The sequence below is a fragment of the Oncorhynchus gorbuscha genome, linkage group LG02 (genome assembly GCF_021184085.1).
Source record: "Oncorhynchus gorbuscha isolate QuinsamMale2020 ecotype Even-year linkage group LG02, OgorEven_v1.0, whole genome shotgun sequence".
Lineage (NCBI taxonomy): Eukaryota > Metazoa > Chordata > Actinopteri > Salmoniformes > Salmonidae > Oncorhynchus > Oncorhynchus gorbuscha.
The window spans coordinates 68,928,475-68,952,899 of record NC_060174.1 but is presented as its reverse complement, the minus strand read 5'-3'; the positions used below and the strand labels follow the sequence as shown (position 1 = coordinate 68,952,899).

General features: G+C 42.4%; 1 protein-coding gene across 5 annotated transcripts in view; it reads right to left on the bottom strand.

Annotated features, from left to right (window-relative positions):
* Positions 1–23,821, bottom strand: part of LOC124008291 (roundabout homolog 2-like) — a 203,116-nt gene extending 179,295 nt beyond the window's left edge. For all 5 annotated transcript variants that reach the window (XM_046319451.1, XM_046319458.1, XM_046319475.1 and 2 more), the window contains exon 1: positions 22,810–23,821. In XM_046319451.1, the coding sequence (XP_046175407.1) occupies positions 22,810–22,936 (127 nt within the window). In that variant the 5' untranslated portion in view covers positions 22,937–23,821. The remainder of the gene's footprint in view (positions 1–22,809) is intronic.
* Positions 23,822–24,425: the final 604 nt, after the last annotated feature.

The following is a 24,425-nucleotide window of genomic DNA, read 5'->3' as shown; positions in this document are numbered from 1 at the left end:
GCACTCTCACATCAAGGCTGTCTCACCGTGTGTCTGTCTGCTGTACAGCACATCTGCGAAGCAACTTGTAACCAATGTAACCAAAAAGTAACCAATGTTCCCTCTAAACTGCAGTGTATGCCCGGGGGCGACAGTAGGTCCGAGACTGCCAGGCAGCTCCCCCTGAACTGCCAGACTGCTCCCCCTGGACAGCCAAGCTGCTCCCCCTGGACTGCCAGACTGCTCCCCCTGGACTGCCAGACTGCTCCCCCTGGACTGCCAGACTGCTCCCCCTGGACTGCCAGACTGCTCCCCCTGGACTGCCAGGCAGCTCCCCCTGGACTGCCAGACTGCTCCCCCTGGACTGCCAGACTGCTCCCCCTGGACTGCTAGGCAGCTCCCCCTGGACTGCCAGAATGCTCCCTCTGGACTGACAGACTGCTCCCCCTGGACTGCCTCTCAGCCCGCAGAGAGAAGCACGAGATTGAACTTCACTCAACTTTTTAAAGCAGTTGTCATTGACTGGTCAACCTCCAAGGCATTCCTAGTCGATCGCCAAACATTTCTGTAAAAAAAACAATGACAATGACTTGTGTTCCTATTGTTTTTATATTCATCTCCGGCTGTTGGCTGACCTGCGCGCCAGGTAGGCTAACTTTTGCCATTTTGAACAATTTCATGTGTCTGAAGGTACAACCTCTGCTTTCCCAAATGTCATTGCTACAGTACTGTTTAAAATTGGTTAATGTTAAGGTTTTAATGTTGCATAGGCTTACGTTTTTTAATTCATGATTTAAAAAATCTGAGCTGTAGATCTCGTCTTGCATTTTCACTCAGAAAGTCATCTTGACTCAGAAAAGGTTGGTGACCACTGTTCAAGAGTTTTCCCTGTTGACACTATCAACATTTCCCTTTACTGTGGCAATTGAACGAATCAACACAATATTAGCCGCTTTTAATGCAACATACTGAAACGAACTGTGAAAGAGATTTTGCTGTAGGCAGAACGCATCAAAGTGCGATTCTATTACACTTACACACACAACTCAGCCCCTACTCTACACAGACTGGTGCGGAATAATCAGAGCTAAAGTAGGCTTATATATGCAAATAGACCATTGCCATATATGGATCTGTGCCATTTACTTTGAACTGGACTGTGTTTACAGCATGAGTGATCTGAGTAGATGCACTTGTTTTGAGATCAAAGCCGAGAGCTGCAAGTAGCCACGCGTGCACATTTTGTTCATATCCTTTGCTACTTAGTGAGGTATTAGCACAGTTATACATTGTAGAATAATAGTGAATACATCAAAACTACGAAAAAACACATGGTAGTAACCAAAAAAGTGTTAAACAAATCAAAATATATTTTATTTATAATATTCTTCAAAGTTGCCACCCTTTGCCTTGGTGACAGCTTTGCACACTCTTGATATTATAATATAATAATAATAATAATAATAATATATGCCATTTAGCAGACGCTTTTATCCAAAGCGACTTACAGTCATGTGTGCATACATTCTACGTATGGGTGGTCCCGGGGATTGAACCCACTACCCTGGCGTTACAAGCGCCATGCTCTACCAACTGAGCTACAGAGGACCAGCCAACCAGCTTCACCTGGAATGCTTTTCCAACAGTTTTGAAGGAGTTCCTACATGTAATTTCAATGTTTTGATGTCTTCACTGTTATTCCACATAAAATAAAATAGTAAAAATAAATAAAAACCCTTGAATGAGTAGGTGTGTCCAAACTTTTTACTGGTAATGTAGATAATTTGTAGTCAGCAATAGGGGACTGATTGCTTCCTGCAAGAGTACAAAATATGCACATTTCCAATCAAATTATATGTGTCACATACACGTGTTTAGCAGATGTTATTCTAGTCATATTTGAAAGAAAGTCAGGTAAAGAGCTTTTTTTTTGTCTTACACGGGCAGTGTTGTATTTTGAGACAGGCTTGAAAAGGCTAAGTAGCCGATGGGCAAAGGGTAGCATAATTTGTAGTAATGAGTGGTAATAAGTAATAAGTGGTTTCTTGCATCAAACAACACAAAAACATGTTCCGTCACCTCCTTGTCTGAAGTTCAAGTGGATAAACAGGTTAATGTCAAGTATGTTTTTTTTAAAGTCTCATGGAATGTATTCCTACATTGAACACAACACATTGGCTGTTACTGTAGGATGAATGATAGAAAAGCTCTTTCCATGTTAAAATGTTATGGGACGCATTTAATTCATTATGATCAAATAGCCACAGTAGCCTACTTGGCCACTGTTAAAACTGTAACTTAAAAAATGTGTACAGCCTCAGTGTTCATAGTAAACGCGCCCTGGAACCTCCACAGAATTTTCACAATGTTCAAGTTTGCGCTCAGCAGACCTGAAATTTGCTCAGTGCTGTGATTTGCTCATGTTCCCTTTGCTCAGAGGGAACATTGAAAGTAACTGTCACGCCCTGACCTGAGATATCTCTGTTTTCTATATATTTTGGTTAGGTCAGGGTGTACTGGTACGCTAGTTTTTGTATGTCTAGGGTTTTTGTATGTCTAGGGTTTTTGTAGGTTTAGGGTTTTTTTATATGTCTATGTTGGCCTGATATGGTTCCCGATCAGAGAAAGCTGTTTATTTCTGATTAGGGATCATATTTAGGTAGCCCTTTTCCCACTTTCTGGTGTGGGATCTTGTCTACATTTAGTTGCCTGAGTGCACAGTCCAGTAGCTTCACGGTTCGTTTGCGTTGTTTTGTTTTGCTGAGTTTTGGTGTTATTAAAAACATGTGGAACTCTACTCACGCTGCGCCTTGGTCTAGTCATTACGACGATCGTGACAGTAACTAAGTCAAAAATATTTGAAGATACTACTTAAGTATTTTTTGGGGGGATATCTGTACTTTACTATTTATATTTTTGTCAACTTTTACTTTTACTCCACTACATTCTGAAGCAGGACTAAACACAAATGCTATGTTAGTAAATAAATACAAATTATACACATTTTTGTTGTCTGGTTTTCTTAATATACAATATTTTAAATGATTTCTAGAGTTTACTTTTGCTTTTGATACTTACGTATATTTGACCAATTACATTTACTTTTGATTAAGTACTGTACATAAAAAACAAATACATTTAGGCTTTTACTCAAGTGGTATTTTTTGGGTGACTCACTTTTACTTGAGTCATTTTCTACTAGCGTATCTTTACTTTTACTCAAGTATGACAATTGGGTATTTATTCCACAACTGATGCAAATCACCTTTGGCCAATAGGTTCAATTCAAATATCCCCATCCATTATTTAATGTGAATAGAGTGTATTGATTTTACAAAGCAGTGGCGTTTATGTGGAAAGAAGTAATGTGATAGCATAGCTGTAGCAAACCAAATCAAATGGTATCTGTCACATGCCCCGAATACAACTGGTGTAGATCTTACCATGAAATGTTTACTTACACATCTTTAACCAACAATGCAGTTCAAGAAATAGAGTTAAGAAAATATTTACAAAATAAACTAAAGTAAAAATTGAATTAAAAGTAACACAATGAGCCTATGTACAGGGGGTACCGATGCCGAGTCAGTCTATGACTTGGGTGACTAGAGTCTGACAATCTTTTGGGCCTTCCTCTGACACCGTCTAGTATGTAGGTCCCGGGTGGCAGGAAGCTTGGCCCCAGTGATGTACTGGGCCATACGCACTACCCTCTGTAGTGCTTTACGGTCAAATGCCAAACAGTTGCCATACCAGGCATACCTCACCTTCACACCACAGTATACCACACCACAGTATACCACACCACCATATACCACATCACAGTATGCCACACCACCATACACCACACCACAGTATGCCACACCACAGTATACCACATCACAGTATGCCACACCACAGTAAACCACACCACAGTAAACCAAACCACCATATACCACACCACCATATACCACACCACACCACAGTATGCCACACCACAGTATACAGCATCACAGTATACCACACCACAGTATACTGTACCACATGACAGCATATCACACCACATTATACGACACCACAGTATACCACAGTATACTGTACCACATGACAGCATATCACACCACAGTATGCCGCATCACCGTATACTGTACCACATGACAGCATACCACACCACAGTATGCCGCATCACAGTATACTGTACCACATGACAGCATTTCACACCACAGTATGCCACACCATAGTATACCACATCACGGTATACCACACCACCATATGCCACATCACAGTATGCCACACCACAGTATACCACACCACAGTATACCACACCACAGTATACTGTACCACATGACAGCACACCACAGTATACCACACCACCGTACACCACAATAAACCACATCACAGTATACCACACCACAGTATACTGTACCACATGACAGCACACCAGAGTATACCACACCACATGACAGCATATCACACCACAGTATGCCACACCATAGTATACCACATCACGGTATACCACACCACCATATGCCACATCACAGTATGCCACACCACAGTATACCACACCACAGTATACCACACCACAGCACACCACAGTATACCACACCACCGTACACCACACCACAATAAACCACATCCCAGTATACCACACCACAGTATACTGTACCACATGACAGCACACCACAGTATACCACACCACCGTACACCACACCACAATAAACCACATGACAGCATACCACACCACAGTATGCCACACCATAGTATACCACATCACGGTATACCACACCACCATATGCCACATCACAGTGTGCCACACCACAGTATACCACACCATAGTATACCACACCACAGTATACCACACCATAGTATACCACATCACAGTATACCACACCACAGTATACTGTACCACATGACAGCACACCACAGTATACCACACCACCGTACACCACACCACAGTATGCCACACCACAATAAACCACATCACAGTATGCCACACCACAATAAACCACATCACAGTATACCACACCACAGTATACTGTACCACATGACAGCACACCAGAGTATACCACACCACAGTATACCACAGTATACTGTACCACATGACAGCATATCACACCAGAGTATACCACACCACAGTATACTGTACCACATGACAGCATATCACACCACACTATATCACTTCACAGTATACAACACCACACAGACCGCCCATAGAGAACTCCGCTCAGCAAGGCAGCAACAGCTCACTGACACGTTGTTTTAGAGATGAATGGGGGCCATTACGCATGTATAATACCAGTCAGAAAAATGAAGTACACTCTGAATCACGCTGGCATGGTGTGAGAAAACTTTATGGAAACATATTGGCCTCGTCGGTCAGAGAGTCAGGGGTGTTTTGTTAAACAGCTGCTCTTATTTCACATAAAGTCCAGTTCACCTGGTAGTTTGTGCCTCTCTACTACTGCAGCCATGGTACATCTCTACCTCTCTTTTCCCTTGAAGAGAGCAGAACAAAAGCACCACAATATTAAAGTCTAGCTCAGACATGGCAGAGACAAGGAAATGTGTGGACACCCTCTCCGCCTCAGTCAATGTGGGTCAGCACTTAAGGCACCACCGTGAGTATGGTACAGATTAGGGTATGTAGAACACATACTAAGTGCCAGGATTGGTGAAGGGAGTAGAGGGGGTTGGGATGTGAGAGGGGGTTCATTGTGATATCTCCATATTTATCTCTTTAGAAGCTTACAGCTAAAACGTACGGCATTTACTTACAGTAGTCCCATTCTAATGAGAAAATGGAGATAAGCATTAAAGCGTTACCTGCTCTTCATCTTCCTATAGAGGTTCTGCTCTATACCAGCCTTCCACTTGACAGGTAAAGAGTGGAGAGACCGTAAGTTTACCGGTGGAGAAGATGTTCTGATATCAAACCTATGCTACTGTATGCGTTCATGAAAAGACAAGGACTGTGGTGGAGAGATGAGAGAGAGAGGAGAGAGTGAGTACAGCGATTCCATTTCATAATGTACAGTCTTAAATTAGAGGAAAAAGATATTCACTGTCATTTTAAGACCTGAAGCTCTGGCTGAACGGATTCCTAGTTTAGCAGCAGTACTCTATTTGTTCAGTAAGCTCTAATAAGCATCTAGTCACTCTATTCTTTTGTCAGTTATTGTCAGACATAGCAGGCCATTGTTGGGCATAACATTGACCAATCAGAGCACTTAATTTGAACCCTACAACACAATATCATCCTGATTTCTCTCGCTCTCCCTCCATTATGTGTTCAGAAATAGTCTCTTGGATGGACAATCTCTCTCTTTACCAGAGGCCTGTTAATTCAAACACGGGAACATAATTACAGTGTACCTCGGTGGATCTCCCTGGTGGACTGGGTAATTGTGTTTAACTTGGCTGCTGCTGATTCAGATCAACCCTGATTGTCTCCCTCCCTTCCAGGCTTTATCTCTGGCCTCACTTGCCTGGAAGAATATGGACTACAGTTCACAGGTTATGCCTCCTCCATTCTAGAGGGGATCGGATGCAAAAGCTGTTGCATATTACATATTTAGGTGAATCCACATCAGCGTTCTGGCTGTGTGTTGTGAGCAGAGTTGGATGTAGTGTTGCATACAGACATGCATATGCATGCTCGCATTCACGCACACAGAGTTGTGCACAATACATCATTCTTCACACTGTATTGTGCTACATTCATGGTCATGTGTTTATGCTTGCAGCATTTTTATGGTCCAGTGTATACATGAGTGGAAAATAGTTGGGTAAGGGGGAACAATATGTCCCACACAGCCAATCCATGACTCACCTTGAGGAGCAACCTGGTCTCAGAGCATTTTGTATTATTCTGTAATTCAGAGATACTCCTTTCAGTACGATATGTTACGTGTCATATGGTTACATAAGACAAGTGGCTACTTGAAGCTAAAACGAAAGTACGGTGGTTGGGTTGGTGTATAGCACAAACGTCTACCAACCCACAGCTACTTTGTAACTACTTCCCTTCCCCCCTAACCTTAACCCTTTTAACTAACCATTCCCCTAACCCTAACCTTAAACATTAACCTAACTCCTAAACACAACCCTAACCCTCAATCCGTACCCCTATCCTAGCTAATGTTAGCCAGCTAGCTAAAGTTAGTCACTTAGCTAGAATCCGTAACATATTGTAAATGTTTGAAAATTTGTAACACATAATACACCTTTTAATTCATAACAAATCATTTAAAATGTGTGATGGACAACCACAAATTAATACTTCACATAAGAAACGTCACATATCATACTTAGAGTGTCTCGGATCTACGTACAGAATCATTTGGAATGCTCTGCTTTCAAATAAATTGGGTAATTAGGCGTCCACAGTCCGGCTAGTCGAGAGAGTTCACCAGTAATCTGAACCCTGTCTTGAATAGCAGCAACTTCCTCTTAATTATCACTACCATTGTACAATACTCAATACAAACAGGAGACTCCATAAAGCAGAGCAGAGGGAGCTGGCTGCCTGGCAGGCTCTCTGCTGAGCTCAGGGGTCATCTCCCTGTATGCTCCATGAAATATTCATCTTCAAACACGATGACCTATTTAACATTACACCTTTGCCAGTGGGCTGCCTCTAGCAGTAGAGGCTGCTGAGGGGAGAACGGCTCATAATAATGGCCGAAATGGAGTGAATGGAATGTCCCCAAACACATGGAAACCTTGTGTTTGATGTATTTGATACCATTCAACCTATTCCTCTCCAGCTATTACCACCTCCCCAATACAGGTTCCACTAAACTCCCGTGGCCTGTAGTCTCCGTAATTCCCCCCTGATGATGACAGGCTGAGCTCACAACACACTGCTTAGCATTTCAGGCAGGAGACCACTGGACCACGGCATGGGAGTGGATGAGCAGATGCCGTTCTATTCACATCACCATGAATAAAAAAAAATAGCCCTAAAATCTAAATTCGAGCATGACAGACGTAGGTTTACCATGTTGAGAAATAAGGTGATAAAAGAAATCGGACAGGCCAAGGCAAACTTTTTTATTAACATAATTGGTGAAGCAAAGGGAAATTCTAAATTGATATGGGAGAATCTAAAAAAGTTAACAGGGAAAGACCATAGTAACACTGCAAAAAGACTAGAAATCATGGTGAATAACAATCTAACACAGGATGCAGTTGAAATAGCAACAGCCTTCAATTCCTACTTTATTGACTCCGTCAGGTTACTGACACAGAACCTCTCCACTGATTTCTTGGGCTCAGTGCTAGTGAATGACACTCAACCTGTCTTCATCATAAGGGAGGTTTCTGAGTCAAAGGTGAACAAGGTGATTAGCTCACTAAAGAACTCTAAAGCCAAAGATGTGTTTGGGATGGACTCTACCTTTCTTAAAAACTACAAAGAGTCACTCATTGGCCCCATTACTAAGGTCACCAACACATCTATTGGTCTCGGTGTGTTTCCAAGGGTATGGAAGTCGGCCATAATAACGGCCATCTTTAAATCAGGCGACCCTGCTGACGTGAGTAACTACAGGCCCATTAGTATACTACCTGTGGTGTCAAAGGTTGTTGAAAAGTGTGTAGCAGAACAACTGATTGCCCACCTCAACAACAGCCCCTTCACATTACACTCCATGCAGTTTGGCTTCAGAGCGAAACACTCCACAGAAACGGCCAACTGCTTTCTTCTGGAAAATGTGAAGTCCAAGATGGACAAAGGGGGTGCTGTTGGGGCTGTGTTTCTGGACCTAAGGAAGGCTTTTGATACTGTTAACCAAGAGATTCTCATCACAAAATTGTCCAAGTTCAACTTTTCCCCTGATGCCTTGAGATGGATGAAATCATACCTTGAAGGCAGAACTCAGTGTGTCAGAGTGAGCAATGAGCTGTCGCCCACTCATAGCTATGATGTGGGCGTGCCCCAAGGGTCAATACTGGGGCCCCTCCTGTTCAGCCTGTACATTAATGATCTGCCTTCTGTCTGTACTGGGTCTGAAGTTCAAATGTATGCAGATGATACAGTGATATATGTGCATGCAAAGAGCAAACAACAAGCTGCACAAGAACTCACTACTGTAATGGTCCAGGTTACAAAGTGGCTCAGTGACTCGTGTTTGCATCTCAATGTGAAAAAAACTGTTTGCATGTTCTTCACAAAGAGGGCAACAGATGCTACTGAGCCAGATGTCTATGTGTCAGGGGAGAAGCTCCAGGTGGTATCCGATTTTAAGTACCTTGGCATCATACTTGATTCCAACCTCTCTTTTAAAAAGCATGTGAAAAAGGTAATTCAAATAACCAAATTCAACCTAGCTAATTTCCGATTTATACGAAATTGTTTGACTACAGAGGTAGCAAAACTGTACTTCAATTCTATGATACTCCCCCACTTAACATACTGCTTGACTAGTTGGGCCCAAGCTTGCTGTACAACATTAAAACCTATTCAGTCTGTCTACAAACAGGCTCTCAAAGTGCTTGATAGGAAGCCCAATAGCCATCATCATTGTCACATCCTTGGAAAGCATGAGCTCTTGAGTTGGGAAAATCTTGTGCACCGACGCATGTCTTGTATTCAAGATCCTTAATGGCCTGGCTCCCCCTCCACTCAATATTTTTGTTAAACAGAAAACCCAGACATATGGCAGCAGATCCACAAGGTCTGCCATGAGAGGTGACTGTATAGTTCCCCTAAGGAAAAGCACCTTTAGTAAATCTGCATTCTCTGTGAGAGCTTCCCATGTCTGGAATACACTGCCATCAGACACACATAACTGCACCACATATCACACTTTCACAAAATGCTTGAAGACCTGGCTAAAGGTCAATCAGATTTGTGAACATGGTCCCTAGCTGTGTGTTGCCGCTTTCCATGTTGTCTGTTGTCTGTAGCTTGTGAGGTGTGGAAACACTTTGTTGCTTTTATGAATTTTGTTTTGCTGCTTTTTGTTCTATGTTGCTCTGTCTGTATGCTATGTCTTGCTTGTCCTATGTTGCTATGTCTTGCTTGTTCTATGGTGCTATTGTCTATATTGTAATTGTTTTTAATAACCTGCCCAGGGACTGCGGTTGAAAATTAGCCGGCTGGCTAAAACCGGCACTTTTACTGAAACGTTGATTAATGTGCACTGTCCCTATAAAAATAAAATAAAACTAAACTAAACTAATATACAGTGCCTTGCGAAAGTATTCGGCCCCCTTAAGTTAATACTTTGTAGCGCCACCTTTTGCTGCGATTACAGCTGTAAGTCGCTTGGGGTATGTCTCTATCAGTTTTGCACATCGAGAGACTGACATTTTTTCCCATTCCTCCTTGCAAAACAGCACGAGCTCAGTGAGGTTGGATGGAGAGCATTTGTGAACAGCAGTTTTCAGTTCTTTCCACAGATTCTCGATTGAATTCAGGTCTGGACTTTGACTTGGCCATTCTAACACCTATGTTTATTTTTGAACCATACCATTGTAGATTTTGCTTTATGTTTTGGATCATTGTCTTGTTGGAAGACAAATCTCCGTCCCAGTCTCAGGTCTTTTGCAGACTCCATCAGGTTTTCTTCCAGAATGGTCCTGTATTTGGCTCCATCCATCTTCCCATTAATTTTAACCATCTTCCCTGTCCCTGCTGAAGAAAAGCAGGCCCAAACCATGATGCTGCCACCACCATGTTTGACAGTGGGGATGGAGTGTTCAGGGTGATGAGCTGTGTTGCTTTTACGCCAAACACAACATTTTGCATTGTTGCCAAAAGGTTCAATTTTGGTTTAATCTGACCAGAGCACCTTCTTCCACATGTTTGGTGTGTCTCCCAGGTGGCTTGTGGCAAACTTTAAACAACACTTTTTATGGATATCTTTAAGAAATGGCTTTCTTCTTGCCACTCTTCCATAAAGGCCAGATTTGTGCAATATACGACTGATTGTTGTCCTATGGACAGAGTCTCCCACCTCAGCTGTAGATCTCTGCAGTTCATCCAGAGTGATCATGGGCCTCTTGGCTGCATCTCTGATCAGTCTTCTCCTTGTATGAGCTGAAAGTTTGCTGAAAGTTTGCAGTGGTCTGATACTCCTTCCATTTCAATTTTATCACTTGCACAGTGCTCCTTGGGATGCTTGGGAAATCTTTTTGTATCCAAATCCGGCTTTAAACTTCTTCACAACAGTATCTCGGACCTGCCTGGTGTGTTCCTTGTTCTTCATGATGCTCACAGTGCAGGTGCATTTATACGGAGACTTGATTACACACAGGTGGATTGTATTTATGATCATTAGTCATTTAGGTCAACATTGGATCATTCAGAGATCCTCACTGAACATCTGGAGAGAGTTTGCTGCACTGAAAGTAAAGGGGCTGAATAATTTTGCACGCCCAATTTTTCAGTTCTTGATTTGTTAAAAAAGTTTAAAATATCCAATAAATGTCGTTCCACTTCATGATTGTGTCCCACTTGTTGTTGATTCTTCACAAAAAATACAGTTTTATATCTTTATGTTTGAAGCCTGAAATGTGGCAAAAGGTCGCAAAGTTCAAGGGGGCCGAATACTTTCGCAAGGCACTGTACATGTATATACTGTATGTTGACACACAAGGAGGAAAAAGCTAGTGCATGAGAAACTGAAAATGATTCTCAAACATATAGACAAGAGCAAGACACTGTAGTCAGTAGAACACTACTCCAATTACTGGATGGTCAAACAAGGGTCATGGGCTACTACACTTCGAGTGACTTTGTCTTAGATTGACAACAACATGCCACCACTCTGATGTCATAGCCAAATATGACAACGATGTGACTAATTAGGATTGTATAACTGTAATCCAAATACATTTTTAAAGCAAAAAGCTATTTCATTTTCGTTCGAAGCCCAGTTTGGAAACAAAAAGATGCATACATAAACCATGAAGCATTAAATGTGTTTGGCAGGAACGACTGGATTTTGTTTCCGCAGCGAATCGTTTGTATGTTTTTAGCCAAACGAGCCACAAAAAAAGACTGACACTTTTGACACTTTTTATGCTTCAGTAGCCAGTCATACCCTCAAGACCCATTGCCTAATCCATAAAATAGGACTGTATATGTTGGCCATGGAGTCTGCTCACTGTTTAAACGGAAAATATGAAAGGAAAAACAATGGCGCACATACACCAAGTCATGCTGTCTCTCCTGCTTTACCTTCACATTCTCCCTGCATTGGCATGGCGAAGTAGGAATGGCAGACAATTTAGGCTTCAAAAGAAAAGAGAAAAACAGAAAAGCTTATGCCTGCAAATTCGGAATTAGCCTAATTCTTTTGTATCTCCACTGAATGTTTTCCAAAGAAAACTCATTTTCTTAGCGTGCCTAAGAAGCTCATTTCACTTGGAAAATGGTTCGACGCGGTACTTTTGAATGAGCCGATTACGATACAGTGTTTGTTCCATCCTCACATCATGAAGAATGCTCTTTGTTGTGAATTTGGTAGTACACAGGCACAGGCTCTAAGACTGGGAGTGCTATGTCCAAATGTTTTGTGAATGATTTAGCATAATGTGCAGAGCAATTCTGGGGTGCTGTAATGTGGCCAAAAAAAAACCATCCTTATCATATCAGTGAAGGTGAAGTTGTCTATACCATACCATCACATCAGTGGCTCCTACGTGAGTCATCTTCTCAAGACAGAAATAGAGATTGTGTCAAGGAAAACTGTAGTGAGAAATCTCTCTCTCTCCCTCTCCCTCTCTTGCATAAAGGATTTCGTAATTCATATCTCAAAATTCGTAACATACCAAATGCCTCTGTTACAAAAAACAGCATAGCCCTATTTATTTAGGCAACAACACACTCATTGATCATCATAAATGATACGAAAACTAATTACAGTTTCTCCTAAACACATGATTGACATAAGGAAAAGAAGTTGGGCTATCAGCTGATCATTGATGTTGATGACTGATGTAAATCTGCTAGTTAACTAGCTCTCATCAGATAGTATAATATTCCTGATCTTCTAACTCATGATATATGGCTGTCTGGCTAGTGTCTTGAGTGGAGATTTTAGTATATGGTGGTTAGCTATAGTCTAAACTACCTGTGTTGCTGCTGCAATGACACACGTGTGCAACCCCCGACTGAAGAAGTGGTGGACTGGTCCTCTCTATGTCTTTCTGCCTCTCTAAGCCAGCCAGACCACCTATTGATAAAGATGTCGGCTAAATCAAGCGTTATCAAATGTTATGCTGCTGTGGCAGTACTGTTAATATTTTAACTAGGTCGCTAGCTACACTGTACAGGGCAGATCAACAGGCGCAACCAATGGACAGGGTGGCAGGTGGCGAACTTGAATGTGTCATGTAGACTTGCGGGCAGTAGAGGGCAGTGGGTCCAGAACAACAATGACAAAGTATGTATATACCCCCCCCCCTCCCAAAAAGAAATGTGGGGAAATTCTACCACCACCCAAATTGGCACTTTGGAGACTGGAAGGGCAAAGTGGCATGTAGTGGTCCTTCTGTAGCTCAGTTGGTAGAGCATGGCGCTTGTAACGCCAGGGTAGTGGGTTCGATTCCCGGGACCACCCATACGTAGAATGTATGCACACATGACTGTAAGTCGCTTTGGATAAAAGTGTCCGCTAAATGGCATATATATATATATATATAAAGTGGCATGTAGTCTGCACAGGTAGAGCCCTATCTTAGTGCCTGAGCCTGCTTTCTTTTCACAGTTGGATAGCAGAGCATGGCATGCTGGGACAGATACTACTGGGGCCATCCTCGAAGAGGTCCGGGTCTCATTGACATCCCTTGCATAAGTTGTAGAGAGAGAACCAGTCCCAGCCATTACATATTCAGAGATAGGGGCCTGTGTGCACAGACAATCTGAGTATGATGAAGCAGACAATAAACTGGGCGATGCAACATGATAAGGTTGTGGCTGAGGAGGCGAGTCGCAGACAAATGTGGCCTGACAACGTGTAGCGGGGCTGTGAGAGTTAGTCCCTCATTTAGAGGTCCTCCATTAGGATGGTCAAGGTTACCCTGATGACAGCCAGATTACAACCCTGCATGGAATACATAGACACCTTCATCTTCATGTTTTACCCTCAACATGCTTTAGCCCTGCTCACCCGACCTCTGCTGGTCTCAAAGCAGATGCTGAAGTACAGTATGTCTGAGGCTAACGTTATGGAACCTACTTCTCTTGGATCGGACATGTTGGTTGAATTTTGGTCATTCAAGCCACATCTGATTGGGTAAGATATCAGGTTGTTGACTAATCATAGATATAGTGACAGATGTGCACAATGAGTTTGAGTGGAATGGGTGACACAGAGGAAAATGGATATCCGCCAGAGATGATTCACTCTGCTCTAGACCATGGACAACAGCAGGTGTGCAGAACTAAAACCTTCAACAGAACAAGCCTCTGATGGCACTGGCACAGCCTCACATCATATTCTAGTCCTTTACAGTGATTTATGCAAGATGAGTAGCACATGTCATATCATGTGTCATCCCCCTTTTCAGCAGCGGGGCAGAAAAATGGGCCACCACAACAGGAAATACATGCACACACAAACAGTTCTGTTTTGATGTCATGTCATAATTATCTGCTGCCACTGTCACATCAGTGTGAATAGTAAAGGCCATCAGCCATGCTGCCTCCACAGTTTGAATAAAATTACACAAAGAGCATGTCACGGAGCAGCTAGCCAACCACTGGGGCTATTTGTTTAGTGAGGTCAGTGAGGACATGATGGACATGGAGGCATGGATCGCGGGCAGTAATGTCGAACATACACACCCGGCAGTCCCTAACTGTCACTTCTACTGATCTGAGACCTGTCCATCCTCATTAGGCCTACACACAGACTGGACAGAGGGGGCTAATTAACAGCCACAGCTGAGCGATGACAGTGTTGGTGAGGAGGATGAGTGGGAGTTGGAGAGGTGGACGAGCAGGACGTGATGACAGACTATCTCAGACTGTCTCCACCAGTATCTCCCTGAGCAATACTTGTGTGTGATGTTGCTGTACCGAATGTTATAGCTATGTGCATATTTTGGGGTGGTCCAGGAATGAAAATGCTGTCGACCACCTAGCTAGCTAGCATTATCATCTAGAAACTAAACACACTACAATGTCAAGAATGTGCATATCTAGCTTTAGCTAGCTAATGCTAGTTGAAATTGAGGCGACAAGATGCTATCGTTAGATTCCTTTGAGTACAAAACAGTCCAAATTACAGAATATTCTAGCTAGCTAAGTAGCCTTGTTAGCTAGCTTGAACATTTCTTAGCAGCTAATGTAGCTAGCAGGTTACCAGTCCATGAGACCAGGAGCCATTTTGGCTTCACTCTTCCACCTTTCAATTTTTCGCCCAATGTTTCTGGATGGGTCATGAGCAGTCTTTTTCTCGCTTTTTCTTCTCTTTTGTGGTTGAGTTGATTCAGATCCAAGAACAGAGAATGCTTTTTGGCTTTGTGTGCTATATTTGTTTCTGGCAGCTGTAACATTAGGATTACCAGGAGTTGGAGGGATAAGGGAGGATGGGGTTGAGGAGGTGAGAGAAAGGTATGGCTAACTAGTCAATCCCATCATGTTACTATGATAACTGGACTCTGCTAGCCATGAGACCCTCCCGAGGGAAGGGCCAGGTCATCACACCGGGGTCAGATTGGCTCTTAACTCATAACAACGACTCCTATCACGACGGCCATAAAGGAGCACAGCGAAGATGGAGCTTGGCATATTGTTACTACATCATGCTCATCATACTCTAGCACAGAGCATGGAACTGGACCAGAGTATCTCCACATCCAGGCGGTTCACAAGGTGAACACTAAATGAGATGTTCTACTATTTCATCTCCAATGTTGGCAGGAGTTCTATAAATGCACTGTATTAATAGAATTACTCAGAAACCACTGTTTATGATTTTAAAACATCAGGGGAGATTCTGTTTGGCCTTCATCTACTGTTGGCAAGCATGTTTGTAAAGCTGCCCTCCAGGCCAGACTCTAACAGAGTGGTAGAGAAAGATATGGACTGAGATACAGTAGGGTTCGATTCCAGCGCCTTGATACCACATCCTGCTCAGGTATATGGAATACAAATGTCATGCTACACAATGCAAATTATTATTCACTGACCACAGATATTTCCCATAATGTATAATAACAACAATTTATCGTTGCATTACTCAAATGTAATGACCAATGTGTAATAAGATAGGCCTGATTGTTTTGTTCTCTGGAAAATCCTTCCCAGGTCTTAACTGCTTTTATGTCAGATCCAAATATCAGTGCTTTAGAGACTGCACAGAGAACAATATCAAAACACTTAACTATACATTATTCACAAATTTTGCATTATGTGCATACTTAGGACTCGAAATCGCTTGAAACACAAGTTTCATGCAAAAATATCCTATTGACTTGGATGATTTATGCAAACCTCTTCCTGATTCAGATCATCCGATTTCATATCTATGTTGTTACAGTCATCACCATCTAGTGTTGTTGTTCCCACGTCCTAACTCTTCCTTTCTCACCTCATCCCCCTCTCTCTTCCTGTCTCCCTCTCCCCCTATGTAGCCCCCCCAGTAAGCCAGTCTCCGGGGGGGCAAGGGGAGTAGAAGGGGGTTCTGCTGTTAGCCAAGGACAGGCTTCCACAGGTGTCCCTTACAGAAAAAACGCATACATTTCACTTCATCTTGTGTCAAGGCAAAATGTCATTTTTTATCGAAATCGAAATTGCATTTTCACATATGAGGTGAAAATATGTTTTTCTCCTCACTTGTGAACAGGTGGTGTTAAGATAATAATATAATAATAATAATAATAATATGTGAACTCTACATTTAATACATGCAAACATATGGTTTCACATGTGAACAGGGTTGGGGAGTAACGGATTACAGAAAAAAAAACGCTAAATGTAATTTGTTACAGGAAAAATATTGAGCAAAAATATTGTAATGAGATTACTGATGCTTTTGAAAAAGTAAAGGATTACTTCAAAGATTACTTTTAAATTCAGAAAGGACGTTTACAAAAAAAAAACATTTGACACTTCTCTATTTTCTCAATGACATTCAAATCAGCATTGAAAAAGTCTCATTTAAGTTTGTTCCACCTGAGCGAGTCTGACCACAAGTCAGAGAACACTATGATGACACGTCAGATGTGTTTGATGGATCGCGGGAAAAGAGCAGGAATAGGCTTTTGTAGGCTACAGTCCAAGGTATGTCTTCCAATGGTGTGACTGCTGTCAGCATTCAAAGATTATCCAACTTGAATAAATGCTTAGAGGTCTACAGTGATACGGATATCCCTTATTATTGATATCTACATAGCGCGTTGATGTGAATCACAGTACTGCTCTCTCCTTTAGCTATTTGCGCCTTACGGATTGTGGTTGTTGTGATGGCTGGTCATAAATCTGAATGTGTATTTGAACCCAATAAAAGGTTGAATTCAAGAAGTTTAAGCTGCCTATCAATCATTGTTTTTGAAACCATTGGACAACCAGTGAAAATGAGCTCTTGCAACAGCTGCATAGTGCTGTTCCCAGCCTATGGAATAAAAGCAGGGCTTTTATTGCTGAATCTAATTTATGCTGATAAAAACAAATCCAGAGGCCTAATGGTCACATGCTCAAGCTCGTAATCTTGTGATAGACTTAAAAGGGGTGATTGCTACATTAATATTTATATTTAAATTAAATATATAATCCAAAAATCTAAAAATGGATGAAACAACCTCATGAACTAACTTCTATCGAAGTTATTTTCTTCAAGAATCAATGGTGCTGCTTCATTAAATACTACCCACAAAACACCAGTCTTAACGTCCACAGTGTAAGGATGACTCCGGGATGCTGGCCTTCTAGGCAGAGTTGCAAAGAAAAAGCCAAATCTCAGTCTGGCAAAAAAAATAAAAAAGATTAAGATGGGCAAAAGAACACAGACACTGGACAGAGGAACTCTGCCTAGAAGGCCAGCATCGAGGAGTCACCTCTTCACTGTTGACGTTGAGACTGGTGTTTTGCGGGTACTATTTAATGAAGCTGTCAGTTGAGGACATGTGAGGCATCTGTTTCTCAAACTAGACACTCTAATGTACTTGTCCTCTTCCTCAGTTGTGCACTGGGTGGGGCCTCCCACTCCTCTTTCTATTCTGGTAAGAGCAAGTTTGCTCTGTTACATTTTACATTACATTTAAGTCATTTAGCAGACGCTCTTATCCAGAGCGACTTACAAATTGGTGCATGTTCTGTGAAGGGAGTAGTTAGTACACAGCGTTGTACGAGATCATCAGTTTCTTGGCAATTTCTCGCATGGAATAGCCTTCATTTCTCAGAACAAGAATAGACTGATGAGTTTCAGAAGAAAGGCTTTGTTTCTGGCCATTTTGAGCCTGTAATCAAACCCACAAATGCTGATGCTCCAGATACTCAACTAGTCTAAAGAAGGCCAGTTTTATTGCTTCTTTAATCAGGACAACAGTTTTCAGCTGTGCTAACATAATTGCAAAAGAGTTTTCTAATGATCAATTAGCCTTTTAAAATGATAAACTTGGATTAGCTAACACAACGTGCCATTGTAACACAGGAGTGATGGTTTCTGATAATGGGCCTCTGTACGCAAATGTAGAAATCTCATAAAAAATTCTGCCATTTCCAACTTTCCAGCAGTCATTTACAACATTCACAATGTCTACACTGTATTTCTGATCAATTTTAAGTTATTTTAATGGAAAAAACGTGCTTATCTTTAAAAAACAAGTACATTTCTAAGTGACCCCAAAATTTTGAATGGTAGTGTATGTTTCCATTGATTCTTGAAGAATATAACTGTCACACTCCATGACAACCTAAAAATGAAAGCTTGTTTTACTCCTATGTTTGTAAACACTGTAAATATAAACACACACTGTATAGCTTCATAACATGGTTATTACATTCATTTGTATATCGTGGATGGTCGGTCCTTGTATCCACAGCTCTGTCTATTAATCTGAGAGTGGTTACATTTCTCCAGGCCCATCCATCAGCTTTTTACCAAACCAGAGGCGGGGCGACCATTTGGTTATTGTTTCATCTGTGGATTTGCCCTTTAAACAGATGCATATTATCAAGATATCAACGTGTCACCAACTACAAGGGTAACAATAGGCCTATAGCAAGTGCAGCATATGGCATTCATTTTCACATGTAAATAGCACTTTTCAGTAGTGCTCATAGCATGCCATATCATGAGTGCAGCTTTTATTCAACTTGAATCAATGAGCCCAATCAGTCCTCCATGACAACAGAGTAGGGCTGGCTAATAAATCCTTAGTTTTGGGCTCATTCTCAGGTAAAATCATTTGGCTAATCTATACTTGCATATTTCCAAGTCATATTCTTGAAGATCAAGAGGTATAACATTTATTGGAATGACTGGAATTCTGATACACTTTGGCTTTTAATGTGACGGCAGGTAGCCTAAAGGTTAGAGCGTTGGACTTGTAACTGAAAGGTTGCAAGGTCGAATCCCCAGGCTTACAAGGTAAAACTATGTCGTTCTGCCCCTGAGCAAGGCAGTTAACCCACTAGGCCGTCATTGGAAATAAGAATTTGTTCCTAACTGACTTGCCTAGTTAAATAAAGATATAATTTAATCGTAATATTCTATGTAGTTGAAAGCAATGAGTTAGAAGAAGCCTACATAACAAACCCATAAATAAAATGTAACGTTAACATTGATTTATCCTGCAATAGATGCCGTTCATTTGGTAACATACATTTTTGTCTTCTAATGCCTCTTAAGGGGAAAGTAATCTAAAAGTAATGGAATGTAATCAGATTATGTTACTGAGTTTGGGTAATCCAAAATCTACATTACCGATTACAATTTTGGACAGGTAACTAGTAACTATAACGGATTACATTTAGAAAGTAACCTACCCAACTCTTTTGTTTTCACATGCGGAAATTTTCAGCTGAACATGTGAAAAAGTGACAATGGGATTTCACATGTGCTTTGTTTTTGCAAGGGAATGAAATGGTACAGGTTTTTCAAAGAGTAAGTGGTACGCTGTTCAGCTAAAATAATGTACAAATCTTTAATCAATGACAATATGATTACATTTGACATGATCACTTAGTAGTGACTTTTCAATATGACCCCATCTGGGATTTGAACTGGATTTATGATACGCTAATCTTTCTGCTGTAGCATGATAATATAACAGTTTTCTCGAGTGTATTTTTAACAAAGCTGAGATTTACTTTGAAGTCCAAAGTGTAAGAATACAGGTGAAATGAGTCATTGACACACACATGGTGGCGTAGCAGGAAGATCAGAATGCCGTGAACCAAGAGGTTGTGTGTTCAAATCCTAGGTGAGGAAATGTTGAATAACAATTACTGTATAAATAAACAAACAACATGTAATCATCTATGTAAAATATCTACGTTGAAAAAAACAGTGTATGTTAATTACAAGCACTTGTATTTTTATCCCAACGACTCATTTTTGTTTGCAGGGCATCACCTGTCAAATCGCATCTGAAAAATATTCACATATGAACATTTGAACGGTGTCACGTCCTGGTCGAAGTATTTTGTGTTCATCTTCATGTTTGGGTCAGGCCAGGGTGTGGCATGGGGTTTTTGTATTGTGGTGTGTTTTGTCTTGGGGTTTTGGTATGTATTGGGATTGTAGCTAGTGGGGTGATCTAGCAAAGTCTATGGCGGTCTGGAGTGGTTCTCAATCAGAGGCAGGTGTTTATCGTTGTCTCTGATTGGGAACCATATTTAGGCAGCCATATTCTTTGAGTTTGTCGTGGGTGATTGTCCTTAGTGTCTTTGTTCCTGTCGCTGTGTTAGTTGACAAGTATAGGCTGTTTCAGTTTTCGTTCTGTTTATTGTTTTGTAGTGTTTGTGTTATTTCGTGTTTACGTTTGTTTGATTAAACATGGATCGAAATCTACACGCTGCGTTTTGGTCCGACTCTCCTTCACCACACCTAGAAAACCCTTACAAACGGTTTTGTGATCACGTGACAATCCACATGTGAAATATCCCCAAGTGTTCCAAACACACATGGTTTCACATGTGAAATTTCAAGCATGTACCCCTCAAGACACTAGCTAAATCCTGTGTAACACCTAGTAATTACACTGTAATTATACAGATTTTTACATGTACTCTGTGGTGTACTTATGTGTTTATCCTCCAACTTGAGGATGACACCCGTATGGTAGACCCCAGTCAGTGAAGTTGATCTATATCTGATCTGTTTCTGTGAACTCAACCAAGTCAACCCAGATTATATACTTCTGGGGGGCAACTTCTAACCACAACATTGAATGGAATTTTTGAAGTGTGCATATTCACGGATTGGTAATTAGAGCCTATGTAATCTCGGGACACCCAGCACATCTGTCCACAAGAGATTACAACCTTGTGATAGCTATTACTGAATAGGATGCAGCTGAGAAGAAACAACACGTTAAATTGGTGAATTTAGTGGAAACGTTCCCATTTTGTAACAAGCATGGTAACAAGCATTCGTTGTTACACCTCAGTAATTACAGACTGCAATTACCACCAATAACTGCACAGCTCTCAGAGAAGGTTCCAACCTCAGGAACACTTTGCTCAACAAGCCCGGGTTCTCCTGGCCGTTGGAGGGTATGTGTTTTCAGTGTATTTCCATGTGCTCACGGCAATCATAATAATCTATCTGGAGACACCTAAACATATTTACCTGTGTGCTACACAGTAGTTTGCAGAAACGCTTTGTAAGTCACCCTGCATAACAATGTCATCTAAATACACATTCATCTCCTACCAGCAGAGGGATGAGTGCAGGGGTGAGGGGGGGACATGAAGAAGAGAGGGAGGAAAAAGAGTAAACAGACAGAACATTTGGTTAAGGGGATCAGAGTGAGTTCCATCACTGGCCCTTTGAAGGCGGGCACTGCACTGTGCTGCCAGGCAAAGGAGGGAGGTGGGGGGGGGGGGCGCCAACAGGGAGATAAGAGAGGAGCATTAATCCATCAAACAGGATTAGGTAGTGAGGTGGATGAGAGGTGCTGGGTAGGATGGGTCACTGCCACCCCTTCTCAGCCATTGGGCACAGTGGTAGGGGGGCAGTCCTAGCCATATCAGCAGAACCACACAGGGCGATAGGGGTGGCCCTGGGGAAGGTGACACCAGACCAGGCAGAGACCCAGGGGTTAGCTGGGAGATGTGTGGCCTCTCATTAATGCATCTGTTCTGCATGGTCCCTATCATGACATGGCACAGGCACACGGGTGTTACCCATTGAGTTCTCTCTGCCAGGCCAGACCTCTGTACTCCAGCATCATGGGAGCTACGGCCACACACAGGGACTGAAAGAGATAGAGTCCACCCTACTCACCTCAGAGAAGATCATGCAAAACCACTGCACTGTGACACATCTGCTATGGAATCAAAATGGCTCAAGTACAGACTTTGAAATCATTCAAGGACACACTGGCAGTAGCAATCCTTGAACTTGGTCCAAAACTATAATCAGAACCATGGACACCAGGGCTTTCCCACACACCCCTCCAAATGTTCTTACCAACCTCTTTAACACAGTTCAATAAACAGAAACTAGTGCCAGAGAGATAGGAAAGGAAACATAGACCACCGGCTCATATTAATTCTAATCAGAGCGAGATGGAAAAAGGATCTACTGCTCCCAATTGACTGACTTTATCACCATCACCACAAACTCACAGCAGATCAGCAATCCTCAAAACATCACAGCCTAGAACAGAAGCATGATCTCTAACGCACATGTCAACACAGTCCGTCTGGACTTCTGTGTGACTTACCTCCCTTGTTCCTGTGTCTGCCTGGCGCCCTGCCCTGCAGGCTGACCTCTGGTCCTCCCAGGAGCAGGAAGAGAATCAGAGCCAGTTCACAAGCAGACACACATCCACACCTGGTCCTGGGTGACATCTCAGGGCTCAGTCTGGCACCTGGGTCTCCTCACACACACACACTCTGGGTAGGTTCCACTGTGGGACACTACTGTCTCCACCCAGCAGTCTCGCCAATCACAGGGAGGGCAGCATGGGAGATGTGAGTGGGACGGTCCCACTCTGTCTGCTACACCCTCAGTCCCATCCACATCAGTTCCAGTTCCCAGGCGCCTCTGCAGACACATTCATGGTATCCCAAAGTTGATGTTCATAAAGGATGTTTTCCTTTGTTCTTAGTTGACAGTTTCTCTTGGGTCTGTCCACCATGCGATGGAGAGACTGTGTCTCCTTGCAGACAGAGCTGCTGTATCCACAATCACATCGTCAGAGAGCTGTAGAAGCGTTGTGCAGTCCCTTTTCCAGAGGATCCCCTTAGACAGCACTGCACAGGACAGCTTGAGGACAGAGCTGGCTGAGCAGCTTCACACAGCGTGGAGCTCTCCCTCACTTGCTCTGTTTCACACACATACTCTCGCTCTCTCTCGCTCTATTCTTCTCTGAAGGCTGAAACAGCTGCAGGTAAAGCTGGTGCTGATTATAGTGGTAGTGATGGTGCTGATGGAGACAGTGGTGTTGATGGTGTTCATGGTGGTGAAAGCCTGCTCTTTCACCACCATGTGTTTACTCAGAGGAGACGTCCATGCAGGAGAGGAAGACACACCAGTCCAGAGGTATGAGCGCAGGGGATGGAGAGTGAGAGAATGAGAGAGCGTGTGTGAGTGTGAGAGGCACGAATACAGTGTAACAGTAAAGCGAGCAGTGGAAAGAGAGTGAGAGAGATAAATGAAGCCAATGGTTGAGACGTGTGGAGGAATGTCAGGTTGGCGCGTGGAGAGAGGAGAGAAGTAACGGAGACGGCTCTAATCCTCACACGCAGGCAGGCAGGCAGCTCTGGAAGCAGCAGTCGATAGAAAAACACTTTCCGAGGAGAGAGATGACAGCTTCACCACGCGGCTATGTCAGCTCAGCGTCATAGATCAGTGTGGAGAGAGTGAGAGAGAGAGAGCAGGGGATATGGAGAGAGGGAGCTGACTTCAGAGAGTCGGGAGGAAGTAGAGGGATATGGAGGCAAGGAAAAGAGAGGAGAGGTAAGGGGGTGGAGAGGGGTGATGTACGTTCCTAGCTACAGTATCTCTGGGGTGTGCAAGGTTTTTCCACCACAGTTACAGGAGTTGAGCGAGTGAAATTAATGTTTATCACAAGAAACCCAATCACCCTCTTACACGCTTTACATACAATTACTATCTTCCTCTGTCTTGCGCTTACATCACCCCTTATCCAAGTATGTCAATTAACAATATTGGATAGCAGATCTTCAGATCAATGTAGCTGCAATAAGAGACACCAGGCTGTCAGAGGTGTCAGTGTGTTGTTCCTGGTTATTTGAACCCTGCATGTACACTGAACAAAAATATAAACACAACAAATTCAAAGATTTTATTGAGTTACTGTTTATATAAGAAAAT